The 14,479-nt window shown below is 35.5% G+C and overlaps 1 protein-coding gene across 1 annotated transcript; it reads left to right on the top strand.

Annotated features, from left to right (window-relative positions):
• Positions 1-290: 290 nt before the first annotated feature.
• Positions 291-6,544, top strand: LOC147293657 (Protein kinase superfamily protein). Its single transcript, XM_086230654.1, has 6 exons — positions 291-1,000; positions 1,977-2,278; positions 3,292-3,427; positions 4,566-4,702; positions 5,022-5,145; positions 5,771-6,544. Exons 1-6 carry the CDS (start codon positions 892-894, stop codon positions 6,295-6,297), a joined length of 1,335 nt encoding a protein of 444 aa, XP_086086780.1. The 5' UTR covers positions 291-891; the 3' UTR covers positions 6,298-6,544.
• Positions 6,545-14,479: the final 7,935 nt, after the last annotated feature.

Raw genomic sequence — 14,479 nt, 5'->3', positions numbered from 1 at the left:
TTTATGTTAATTTGATGGTTTAAACCACAATGAAAAACATTACACAATTTATGAACCAATAAGAAACAAAAAATAGATGGTGGACAAATATGAGACTTTCTAAAGAATAAGTGAACCAATAGTTGAATTTTCTAAAAAAAAAAATCCAACAAAATTTCTAGAAATTTTCAATTCGAAATTTTCGAGGTTGGTTACCACTTACCAGACAACAAAAAACGAACAGGGGGTTTTCTATTTACGCTGACACTGTTCTCACGAAGACAAGCCAAATACAATAATACAATGCAAGTTGTTGGAAGTGGGGAGTGACTAGTGAGTGAAAACTGAAAACATACCCAAATCCAATAATAATCCCATTTTGATTGACAGAGAGAAGAAAGCCAAAACCAAAATCTCAACAACTCAGATTGTGTTATTTTTGTGGAATGCATAGATAGAGAGAGAGATTCTGAGAAAGGCAAACTGGCAAAGACCAAAGCCATTGAGCCAAAAAAGGTTTTGGGTACGTCTGGTTTGACGCTTTCTTCGCCCCATTGCCCTCTAACTGGACCAATTTCCTCTCTCTGTCTCTCTATCTCTTAAAAAAAACTCACCTTCTCTCCAGTATCACTTTCTCTCTCTTCCCTTTATTTATCTTCCCTTTCCTTCGTACTTTGAGTGGCTTTTTGTTGGCCCCAAGAAAAAACAAAAAAAAGAAGAAGACAAAAACTCCATTTCTCCGGCGACCCACATCGGAATCCATCGAATTTGCCCCGACCCAGATCGCATCCGGACCCGAATTCCGAGAAACCAACCCCGCATTGGCAAGTTTGATGGACCCCTGATAGGAATGTCGGTGGGTCTCTAAGCTTATCAGTTGTGAATGATAGAAAAAATGAGGTAGGGGTTGAAATGCAAAACGGATTCGGGTGCGGATACGGGCTTGGTTTTAGATTCATGGGGATTTGTTTCAGTAAGGAAAGGGAGCAGCAACCCAATTATGTGCTGAAAAATTCATCAGGTATGTCATTTATGCTACTACTTCAACATACAATTGAATTTGCTTCGCATTTAGTTAATTGGGTATTCGGTAGTTTTATTTAATGTTGCTTGTTAGCTTTAAATGCATTTCATGTTTAGAGCTTTCTTATAATTAATATAAAAATTTTGGATCTTTTAGTTTCCAGGAAATGTGACTCATAATGGAAATTAGGCACAGTTAGGGGAGAAGGGAAATAATTGGGTTTTCTTGCATTAAATATTATGAAAATCATAGTTTTCATTTTTTACTTGTTGCCATTGGTCTTGGTCATATTGATTTCTAACCAGGTGACTGGATTTGAAGCATTTATTGAAGTTTGTTAATGATAGTAAATGTGTCACACATTAGATATGTTTTTTTTTTTTTTTTGGTTGGTGAGCATCACTCATAGGACTTTGATGTTGGAGTATTGTGTGTGTGTGTTTGTTTTTTTTTTTTTTTTTCTTATGGTGTGGCATATGAGGATGTGAAACATGAAATTAAAATTGATTTTGTACTTTTTAAATATAGTTCTGATATATAAAAAGTATTTATGATAGTTATTGAGTATACTTATTGTTTTTGTTGTTGAATAATGTTGTTCATTCTGTGCATTTACTGCGGCCAAAAGGTGCCCTTATTTCAAAATTTAAATCGCATTGATTGGTAAATAGTAAACAGTTATAAAATTTAATTTGCATGAGAGTATGGTTGAGAGGCAACCAGCAAGAGATATGTAGTCTTTCTATGTTAGGCCAGTGGCCTTCTCTGTGAATTAATAAGGTGGCCGTTTTTCGGAAATAATGGTTTAGTTTTAAGCTCAGAAGGAGAGAGAGAGAGAGAGAGAGAGAGAGAGAGAGAGAGAGAGAGAGAGAGAGAGAGAGAGAGAGAGAAGGGGGGGTTAGTTAAATGATTTTAGTAATGATTGTTAGCATAATATTTTCCTTTTTCTTGTGAAAAAATTCAATTGATGTAGGACATGACCCTGCTGCATCTCAAAGTAAACCGGATGGAAGTTCTTGGAACACTCCTTTGGCTTCCAAGGATGTCAAAGACCTTCGTCAAAGTCCTGGATATATCAATGTCAAAATCTTTACTTATGATGAGATGAGGTTGGTCACAAAACATTTCCGGCCTGATCTAATTCTTGGCGAGGGTGGTTTTGGAGTTGTATATAGAGGAGTTATTGATGAGACTGTGAGGGCGGGTTACAAGACCACACAAGTCGCCATTAAGGAGCTTAATCCAGAAGGGTACCAAGGTGACAGGGAATGGCTGGTATTTGACTCATCTCCCTTTTATCATATTTATTTTTTTAGAAATGAGGCTTTACAATGGTTGGTTTGTATATTGTTCTCCATTCTGATAAAGAAGATAAATTTTTGTTGTGAAAACAAAGTAGAGGGAGTTTCTAGTGACGAATGTGGAAGATGAATACATTCCAATACTGCTGACAGAATGTTGTGTTTGTGTGAAAGCATGATCGTTCCATTCCAAATATTATGTTGCCTCCTGTTGTGCTAGTCCAAGTTTCTTTACTTCTTGACTTGTGAGCAAGCTCTATCAGCAATAGCTTAAATTTCTCTCAACTATTGATGCTCTTACTTGGAAATCGATGAGGGTTACTTTTTTACAAAAAGCAAATTCCAATAGCATTCAGACAAGTTGCATTGTGCATAAACATTGCCCCCAAGCTGTCCTTTTTGGTTCCTCTCTTCTGTAGGATAATACAGCTTTACCGTCCTTGTAATGGATTTTTGTCCAACACCTTTTAGAATCAGTTATTCCCCAATAAAATTCATTTTGGAGATATATGTGTGTGGATGCAACATGTTTGTCTTGATTAGTGAATCAGTGATTAAGGGCAAAATCAAACTATCAAGGGATAGATTTAAGTGAGAAGTTGATTTTAATTTTCAATAGCAAGGATCTAGTCAAAGAGAGAAGCAATAATGGAAAATCATGGTCTATGGGCTTTAGAAATGAATATGGTATTGGTAACGTTTGTTTTAGCGATGATAACTGACATGGCAAGAAAAGATATTGATCTAACATGTAGGGTAGATTATCGTTCCTGCTGTGTTGTTTAAACAGGTATTTGTCTCTCAACAACTCCTAGTTCATAGAACAGGAAAGTTGGAAACCATGCCTGATCAGTGGCATTTGGCAGATTTTTTCCTCTGATTTCATTTGTTTGAATTTTTTTATAAGCTAAGCCTTCTTTCATGGATGCTTCCATATATAGTGGTGATTAATTTGCATCCTTTTGTCATATTTCGTTTGTCTTGCAGGCAGAAGTTAACTATTTAGGACAGCTTAGTCACCCTAATCTTGTGAATCTGATTGGGTACTGCTGTGAGGATGACCACCGGCTATTGGTCTATGAATACATGGCAAGTGGCAGCCTGGAAAGACATCTTTTTCGCAGTAAGTGTCTTATGCTATCAGAAGTCTATTGGATGTTAATTAGATGAGGTTTCATGTGAAGCCTATTTATATGCTTTTTAGATTACTCTGTAATTTATTGCTTTAAAAAAGCCAAAATATCCATCATTTTCATTATGTTTTGGCACTTGTAACTTGTTCACTGTTCAAGTTGGTAAGAAAACAAAATTTATGTCTCCCTTGTCATGCCTAATTCCCTATGCTTCAGCATATCATGTACCACCTATTAGTCTTTCTCTTATTTTTTTTGTCTTGCTCTTTTGGGTAGTCTTTTGTCTTTTTGTCAGTGGCCTTCCGACACCCTTATTCACCAGTTTCAGGCTGGGTCTTTGACTTGTTTTTTTCTTTTTATTTTTCTGCTAAGACTTCCTAGCTAGAAAGAGGGTTTGAAGGCTTTTTAAGTTATTAAGAAAATTGTCTTCCCAATAATAAACAAGAGGGGGGTAGAGGGAAGATGAAACTTCACTCAAATATGCATAGACAAATTTGTAGAAATAAACTGCAGTTAACAGTGTAAAATTTGTTTACCAACGAGGGTCTAGTCGAGTGGTCAGGCCCATGGTTTGCTCCTATGTGGTCTGGGGTTCGATTCCTCCAAAGGTACCCATTTAGCTATTTGCTACAGTTTCCTGCCTATAAAAGATTGTAGGGTTCGGCGGGGGGCCCCAGTTTTGAAGCCACGTCTGTCTGGGGGATTGCTGGGTATCCAAAAAAAAAAAACAGTGTAAAATTTGTTTCTCTTTCAAATTCTAGGAAACTTGACACCTGTACATAGAAAATTGACACTTTTTGTGCACCTGCCCTTTTATTAGATATAAACAAGTGTTATCATTGTTCATCTCTGAAATGTTGTGAACCATTCTTTATATTATAATTATGCTGCAGGAAATGTATAGTGTAAGCTGTAAATTGTAATATAAAAAAGGTCCACCAACTGCTAAGATACTTGGAATTGCAGGTGGTCTTTTGCAACAACATGTGATTGGGTGTTCTAGTGGATACTTTCGACACCCCAAAACTTAGATCTCCTGCATATTGTGGTTGAAATTGAAAACCATATTTAGGACATTATGCATGTTTTGCTTAATGCCTTAATCATTTCTTTTGTTTTGGGTGGTAGGAGTGGGATGTACACTTACATGGTCAAGAAGACTGAAGATTGCTTTAGATGCTGCAAAAGGGCTTGCTTTCCTTCATGGTGCAGAGAGACCAATCATTTACCGTGACTTCAAGACATCAAACATCTTGTTAGATGGGGTTAGTTTTCTTCTCATTGCTATCTTGCATATTGCATTTATAACAATTGAACCATCTTATTGAGGAGCTGTTAGAAAAAATTTAAAGAAAAAAATCTGATTTCTTTAATGAGCTTTATAAAAAGTTAGACTACTTTCACAAATGAAATTCAAACCAAAAGATGAAGTCCACACAATGCTTCATGATTCTTTATCCATTTTTGGCAAACAAAGACTGGTATTTTTAAATTGAACATAGATATGCATGCAGTTGTCTAATGAGTGACTTCTCTTGAGGAAACTATGTTGGTTTGTTGCTGAAAATTAAACGATACCTGCAGGATTTTAATGCAAAGCTTTCAGACTTTGGCCTTGCAAAGGAAGGGCCTATGGGAGACCAAACCCATGTTTCAACACGAGTGATGGGCACATATGGATATGCTGCTCCTGAGTATGTAATGACTGGTGAGTTGTTTCATAACTGCACCGCTGAGTTATTTTATAAAACGCTATTCTTTTATTTTCTCAATAAAGACTCACAAATATTTGCCTTTGCCAATAAAAAAAAAAAAAGAAATGTGTTGTTTTAGGCTTTTAGCATGTTAACATGCTAAAGATAAAGCGTGTAACTCTCATGGCATCTTGTAGTGCTTCATTGTTATATTGCATCATATACATTGGTTTTCATCCGCAGGCTTCATGTGCTTCTGATTATAAGGAAAGAATGAGAGGAAATCCTATAAACTATCCCCTCTCTTAACACAAAAAAAAAAATATATATATATATATATATATTATCCTCTCTCTTTTTCCACCCTGCCTCCCTCCTTCCCTCCCTCCCTTCCCTATTGTATTTTCTCCCCATGTACATTAAATTTGGACAAATTTGAGTGCTTTATATGAATGCCTTTGTAGATGAAAACTAGATATATTAAGCATTATCACAACTTGGTTTTTTCTTTTTTAAATGCAGTATACCTTCAAAGTAATATTTGTTGAATTCCTTTCTCATTATTGGTAATATTTACGTCATAGATTGGTAGTTGAAACCATAGTAGGCCATGACTGAGTATTAAATTGATCCAAACAGGGCATCTAACAGCTCGAAGTGATGTTTATGGATATGGAGTGGTGCTACTTGAACTGCTCATTGGAAGGAGAGCAATGGATAAGAGCAGGCCCAGCCGAGAACACAACCTGGTTGAGTGGGCTCGCCCACTCTTGAACCATAATAAGAAGCTTATGAGGATTGTAGACCCTAGACTGGAAGGCCAGTACTCATTTAAAACTGCAATGAAGGTTGCCCATTTGGCATACCAATGCCTTAGCCAAAACCCGAAAGGGAGGCCCCTTATGAGCCAGGTGGTTGAAATCCTTGAGTCTCTTCAAACAGGAGACAACCGTGAAGCTACGCTTCATAGTGGTGTGACTCTTTATGAGGCCCCCAAGGGAACCCCTGCAACTCTTGCTAAGAGAGACCTAGACAGAAGAGATGGTGAAAGGGGTGGAGAGGCACGTAGAAAGAGCAAGCCGGGCAATGGAAGGAGCAAGAGTGAGCCTGTGAACGATTTTGATCATAATAGTTTGTCTCCAAATTTTTTGTCCCACGGAAAGTAGCTTCTACAACAGGTTAAATTTGTACGAAACAATGGATGGAGGTTGAAAATGTACAAGATATATCAACTGGTCTATCCATTTGGTGTTTTGAGTAAAATTCTTGCCCCCTTGTCCAAATATGAGGTTAATACTTTCTTTTCTTTTTTATTTTGGGTAAAATATGAGGTTAATACTTTGTACTTCATTTTCTAACATTCTACATTATGAACTAAACCATGTATGTTGTATTTATATTTTAGTATAGCATTTGAAGATGGCCCTTTTTAATTCTTGAATTTTGTCCAATGCTACAAAACAGAGATGGCTCTGCCCTTCTTTTGAAAGGATAAAATTAAATAAAAAAACCATCATGAAACATATATATAATATATACATGCTATTTTTGTTAAGAGATTTTTCAAATAATTTTATTTAAGGAATTCTTTATGGGGCTCATTCCGTATAATATTTCAACTATCCAAATTATTCATTTTTTAAGTCTATTCAAATATCATTCTTGCAAAAAAATTAGACAAATTAGAAATTAAGCTATCAAATTTTGATTAAATAAATAGATGAACAAAATATTTTCGATAAACACTTAAAATTTTAATTTTTAATATATACATTTCATATAGGCTATATAGCACGCTACTCCTGGTGTTTGTTAAGTTCTTTATTACCCCAGTCGTAAAAAATTAGGGGTGGACGCGGTGCGGTTCGGCCTGGTTCACCCCCGAAACCGTGCCCCGCACCGGACGTTCCTATATGGTGCGGTTTGGTACTAAAAACCGGAAAGGAAGGAGAAAAACCAAACCAAACCAAACCATTCAAAATGCGGTGCGGTTCGGTTTGGTTCTCCACTACGGTTCTGGGTTTAATGAGTTATTATTCATATTGGCATTTTTTGGGAGATTGAGATTTTGTTTGGGATTTTGACAAATTTGGGTTATAAGTTATAACTATATATAAGATTATATATAGCTATTATAGAGTAATGAGTATAGTATATATATAACTATATACTACTATAGTATATACTAGTATACTACTATAATTATATATTACTTATATAGTTATATACTTATATATAACTAACTATACTAAGTTTATATATAACTCTATGGCTCCGTTTGTTACGCCGGACTGTGTTGGACCGGATTATTTTTAGGTATTAGGCTGGACTGTGTTGGACTGGAGTAAGCTGGATTAAATGTTATCCTATGTTTGGTGCTGTGTCGGATTATGAAGCTGGATAAGCTAAATAGCACTGTCTTGTGTTTGGTGCATGGCCGGACTAAACTATAATTATTTTAATTTTTAAATTAATAAAAACAATTTAATTATTTATTTTTTAAAATATAATTTCAATACCTAAAATAATGTACGTTATGTATTTGTTTATTAAATAAATACATTTTATCCAATGACAATTCACTTTTTAATATAGTTTGAAGGATTATGCAACTGTTTTGGCAATGTTAATTAACCACCGTTATGCATCACAAAGTAAAAAATACAAAATATCTTTTTACTCTTTTTCATGTTAAAACCTCCATGATCGTGTATGGTTGAACTCTAAACAGGGTCTTAAGTGCTGTAGGGTCCTATGCACAATCAATTTCTATTGAGATGCTCCATAAGTTGAAATTCTTTTCTAGGAGCAGGCTTTGTATTGAAATAGTATGTGGTCATGTACCAATTTTGGCATACTCAAGAGTGCACATCATATGTGGTTATGTGTGCAGCTCTAATTCCTTGGCTTCCCTTTTTCCTTCATGACAGGGATCTTTCAGAGATTTAAAGAAGAAAAATAACAAAGTTCATAAGTTAGATCAAACAAGATAGATCAAAACCTAGAAGGTGCCTCTGCTTGTAATTTGACAACCAAACAAGATAGATCAATTAAGGTGCCTCTGCTTGTAATTCGACAACCAAACAAAATAGATCAAAACCCAGGAAAAAAAAAAAAAAACCCAATGAAGAAACTACAAAGTTCATCAGTTCATAATCAACATCCAAAGTTCATGTCCTAATTAATAAACTACAAAGAAGATGATGTCTTGACTGAATATAGTCCATATTATATTTAAAAAGTTATGTGTTTAAAAAGTTATGTGTTTCTGCAAGTATTTTACAACAACTATGATGCTTTTCATGGCAATGACCTGCATTTTCCTGCAGACATGCACATAAAATTCCCACTCACAGATATTAAGGCAAAGGACTTTTATTTTCATAAGTGTCTACACAACAATTTATTGCCTAAACTCTCTTTAACTATAGTTTAAATATGGTGAGGTCCTTGCCTGCCCTTATTTCCATAGATTGATTTTTGAAAGTTCAACATGACACCAGACTGACATGTGGGAAATCAACTTTAATTTCTTGCTCAACCAAGAACCCCCTGAAAGAGAGAGTAAAAAGAAACAAATTTCCTTTATAGAGAATTCGCCAACATAAAGTCACTGTCAAACAAATTTCCCCTATAGAATTTGTCTTTCATTGTACACACACACACACATATATATATATATATACTAAAAACTATGTTTAGGGGACAACACATATATATATATACTAAAAACTATGTTTAGGGGACAAGAACAGTACGTTGATTCTCTACCAAATAAAACAGTCAGCAAAATTAAATGTTATTGTTCTATTCCATTTACAACTCTAGAAATATTATTGTTCCAAAACTACAAACTAACCAGCTTCCATTCATTAAATGTTGACTTATGTAATTTAGATCCAACCACACCATGGGAAAAGTTTGGATTATTAAGGTAAAGGTGATCAGGTCATTAAGCACAGAAAACTGATCTTAATTTCATCTACATAAATAACATGGTAAATTTCAATACAATAAACTACATATTCAAAGAACAATCCAATTATATCAACGACCATTGAACTGGGAGGTCACAATCAATTCTCCAACAAGAAACACAAAGAGACAATATTTATTTTTGCCAACCACCAGCACAAAAGTAACACTCAGCTGCAATTCTATATAATAAGCTTGACTCACAACCAACTCAAGTTCTGACTTGAAAGCAAGCATATTAAAGCACAAACACACACGCACAGAGAGGGAAAGAGAGAGAGAGAGAGAGAGAGAGACAGAGACAGAGACAGAGATAGAAACAGAGACAGAGAAAGAGAAGACTCTCCTTCACAAAACTCACAACTATGATCCAAGGTTTCTGCTCCCGAAAAAAAACCCAAAAAATATGCAGAAAAAAACCCACAAAATTACCTAAAAAAAAATGCAGAAAAAACCCACAAAATTACTCAAAAAAAACCCAAAATATATGTAGAAAAACCCAATAGATCAAGCCATCAAAACAACAAAAAAACCCCAAATCTGAAATAAAAGAAAGCAAAAACAAAGAACCAACACATCAAGTAAAGTGAAAAGAAAAGAAAAGAATCAAAAGCAAAAGATAAGAGTCATCAGGAAATAAAATGACAGAAAGAGAGAGAGCTGACCTTGTGGGATTTGAAGCAGAGGAAATTTGAAGAAGACGATGAAGTATTGGCGAGCGTCGACTGTCGAATGGCTAAGCAGATCAGGTGCTATGTAAGAAGGAGCTTACACAGCGAGGTGTGTTTACACGGTGCTATGTAAGAAGGGCTAAGCTCATTTTTTGGGTTGGGCCGGACTCCATAGTCCAACTTAAAATTAGAATGGTAACAACCAAACATGGGATAAGGGTGTTAGTTAACACTATCCTAGCTAGCACTAGCTAGCACGGTGAAACAAACATACCCTATATGTATAAAACATTATTATATAGATTATAGACTATAGACTATAGACTATAGAGTATATAGAAATAGAATATACTAATTTTATTATATAAGATATAACTAAAATTATATACTAAAACATTATTTTATATATATAATATTAAACTCATAAGGTTATATAAAATATATTTTATGGTCAAAAATAAAAATGTATAAAATGTGTATAAAAATGTATAAAATGTGTACAAAAATGTATAAAATGTGCATAAAAATATATAATTATATTTTTTAAAAATTACACGGTTTGGTTCGATTTGGTTCGGGTAAAATGAGCATGAAACCGGAACCGGAACCATCCATATACGGTTTGGTTCGGTTTTCTCTTACGGTGTTGACTTTTTGGTAAACTCGGTGTTTTTACGGTTGATTTGATTCGATGTTTCGGTGCACCGATTATTGTGCCCACCCCTATCAAAAACCACACTCGTGGTTGAGAACTTGAGCTCTGCCCTTCTCTCCTCTTAAGCCTCTATATATATATATATTTTTCTTCTGTTCAGGGGAGAGGGTGCAAAAGTCATAATTTGTTACTGTTTGTATGGAGAGTTATTAGCTTCCAGCCTTCCACCTCTTAAAATTTTTCTTTTGTCGAAATTTTTTTCGTAATTTCTTGTATTTGGAGAAATTTAATTTGAGTCGATCTTGAAGTGCGTTGGCCATGCCAAAAGGAAATTAATTTAACCAAGTCAACTTATTTAACAGACACTTATATTAACTTTTTTTTTTTACCAACTTCTGTGCCATATTTTAATGAGTCTGTTAAGATACTAACAACCTTTTAAATTAATCAAAATACCCAAATAAAAATAATTAAGTTTTTTATATTTTATCCATCTTAATTTTGGAATCGATTTTACTTTACTACTTAAAAAAAAATTGTGTTAATTTACCACTCGAATTTAAAATTTGTTGCAATGTGCAACCTCAATCCATATTTCATCACTATTTTTGTTAAAATTAAGAGCATATTAGGCTTTTTAAGTTAATTTTATATTTAGAAAAAAAAAAAATTTAGAAATCCCACTCAAACCCCCCAGCCTCCCTCCTTGACCACACAGCAACCTCCATCCTCGACCATTCCCCCACCCCCACCCCCTCTTCCTCTTTTTTTTTTTTTTTGTTGTTGTTGTTGTCTTTCTGTCTTTCTTTCTCACTCTATCTCTCTCTGCAACACACTCGCCGACCTCTCTTTGTGCTCAGGCGAGTGTGTTGCAGAGAGTGAGAGTGAGAAAGAAAGATAGAAAGATAGAAAGAAATAAAGGAGGTGGCTGCGGGGGTAGAAGAGGTGGCTGAGGGGTTTGAGGAGGTAGCTACGGGAGGTCGAGGAGGTGGCTATGGGGGTGGAGGGAGGGAGATTGTTGCTGCATTTTTTTTTTTTTTTTTTTGAAAAAATTGTACGTGTGGGTAAACTTATAAATTTTTGGGTATGGAAAGAATATTTTAGGGCATGAATAGTGTTACTCTTAAACATATTTTATGGGTATCTAAAAAGACCAAAATATTCCTTAAAATAAATTTGAAAAGACCAATATACCTTTATTTTTAATGGAATTGGATGGAAGTTGCACATTGCAACAAATTTTAAATTCAGGTGGTAAATTGACACAATTTTTTTTAGATGATGAAGTGAAATCGACTCCAAAATTTAAGTGAGTAAAATGTAAAAAGCCAAATAATTACTCAAAGCCCACCTTTTACTTACTTGCAGCCCCCCCTAGAAAGCCAAACATAAACACACAACACAAAGACAAAAAAGGACACAAAAATGCTGAAAATACCAATTGATTAGCATGGTATGTCCAAAACAAAATTTAAAATCGTTTATATTTGTTATGCAACAAAACATAAGGGCAAACTTGAAAAATATCGAAACTGAATTGATCAGAAAATTGAAATTATGATCTGAAACTATATCGAAAAACTAAAACTGTATAAGAAAACTGAAACTGCATAAAAAAACTAAAATTACATCATAAAACTAAAATTGCATCAAAATAATAACCAAATCTCAGTAAATTTAAAATCAAAACAATCCAAAACTATTTTGGCAAATGAACTTTAGCTTCTTGACAAATGAACCTCACCATCTGCTGGATCTGCTTGGAGCTAGACATCGACGTTGTTCATTTTCGCTGATCTAGGAATCGAATCAAAGAAGATCTAATGAACCTCACCATCTGCTGGATCTACTTGGAGCTAGACATCAGCATCGTTCATTTTCATTGATCTCAAAATCAAATCGGATAAAATCGATGACTCTTTGTGACTCTATCGAGTGGACGATTGAAGGCCAATTTTGAGCTCAGGACGATAAGAGGAAGAAGATGGAAGGGGTCTGGTGCCTCGTCGACACCGCCGAAAATGGCAAATCGTCGACAAACAAGCTTGGCTCTGCCTAGGTTATTTGCATCACTATAGTCACGTTCTCTGCGAGATCAGAGGTTGGGGAAGGGAAAGGGAAGAGAGAGGAAGGGGATGAGACCCACACCGCCGGCTACTCTCGCGGGGGGAGAGAGAGAGAGAGAGAAGAGGAAAGAAAAAAGAGAGACTCGAGGATGAAAAGTAACCTGATTGTTATATATTAATAATTAGGCTTATTCGCGCCAATGCCCCCTGAAAGTAACTTCGATTTTCAATTTGACCCCTGAAACTTCATTCTTTCCACTTTGCCCCCCGAACTTTACAATTTCAATATTCTGTCAACTCCGTCTATGGGTCCGTCAAAAAACGCCTACGTGGCGCTTATGTGGAAGGGGCAATTAGGTCTTTTACATTAAAAAAAATAAACAAATACTTTCTAAAAAAAAAGGAAATAAAAAAATAGAAAAAGCCCACCCCACCGACTCAGCTGCCGATGGTGGGCCGACGGCTCCTTTTTCCTGTGCAGCACCCCACCCCACATCACCCAGCCACCAATCAACCTCCCCTCCCTCTCTCTGTCTCTCTTTCCCTCTCATTTCCCTCTCCTTCCCTCTCTCTCTTGCTCTATTCCCCTCTCTCTTTCTCTAGCTTTCTCTATATTCCCCTCTCTCCCTCTCTTTCTCTGTCATCTCTGCCCAGATCCAGACCACGTCAAAACCCAAAGTTGCTGACCTTCGGGTAAGTTGCCGATTACGGAAGTCGTTGGTGGGTGGCCGGTGGCTCGGTTTGCCTCAAAACCCAGATCTGAGAGAAAGAGGGAAAGGGGAGAGGGAGAGAGAATGAGAGGAAGATAGAGAAAAGGAAAGGTGAGGAAGATGGAGAGGAGCTGCCGACAGTGAGGAAAGGTGGGGAGGGTGGTGGGGTGGGTTGGGTCGGGTCGGGGTTTAGATGAGGGAGGGAGTGGTGGGGTGGGGTGGGGTGGGGTGGGGTGGGTTGGGTTGGGGTTAAGGTAGGAGAGGGAATGGTGTGGTGGGCTGGGTCGTGGTGGGCTGGGCTTTTTTTTTTTTTTTTTTTATTGTTTTCTTTACTTAATTCAAATTTTATTATTATTTTTTTTTATATATTATAGTTTTATAATAATTTTTTGTCCACATGGCGGGTTGTCAGTTCCGGATATGGGACACGTAGGTGTTATATCAACATTTCTAATGGTTGGACTAACAGAATTGACAGAATATTGAAATTATAAAGTTCGGGGGGCAAAGTGGGAGGAATGAAGTTTCAAGAAGCAAATTGAAAATCAAAGTTACTTTCAGGAGACATTAGCGCGAATAAGCCTAATAATTATGGTATTACAAGTTAAAAACCATAGCAAAGATGTAGTATAAAGTAATTAATTCTATTTTAATTTGACTATTTGAAAAACTTAAGAAAATAAAAAAGAAAAGAAAATAGATGTTGTACTTCATCAAACAACTCTCAAATCCAAAAATGTATTCTGGAAGTTATAGATGCAAAAGCTAATCCATCGGTATTCAAAAATTTTGTCATCTTCAAGGAATTAGGATCCGTTCATTACTTAAGATATTAAAAGTCTAAAACTTAATATCTAAACTCTAGAAAATGAAGAAAAAAAAGTGGTGAGTGAAGTTGGGTAATAACTATTAAGGATGCCTATTTAATAAATTGCACTAGAAGCTGTGTTTTTGCTTTGTTTGACCATTTGATTGCATGGGCATTGGGTTAATTAGAAAAGTCAGCTTACTAAAGATTTAAATGCTGTCACATCAATTGAAATTTAAATTTTACTAAAAGAAATTGAACATTTCCGAGCAAAAGATTTCCTCAAATACAGGTTGAATTACAATAAATTAAACAGTATGCTGATAACGAAAACATAAATACTGCTGACAAAGAGATACTCTTGGTTATCATTACAAAATGGAGAGATGGATTTGCACATTAAATTACATACAAAAGGAAAACAATATTCTAAATCTCTGATCCATAACAGTAAGAAAATGCT

The sequence above is a fragment of the Dryas octopetala genome, chromosome 2, assembly GCF_963921425.1.
Source record: "Dryas octopetala chromosome 2, drDryOcto1.1, whole genome shotgun sequence".
In the NCBI taxonomy this organism is placed as follows: domain Eukaryota; kingdom Viridiplantae; phylum Streptophyta; class Magnoliopsida; order Rosales; family Rosaceae; genus Dryas; species Dryas octopetala.
Note: the sequence above shows the minus strand (reverse complement) of the source record. Positions and strands in the feature narration are given on the sequence as shown.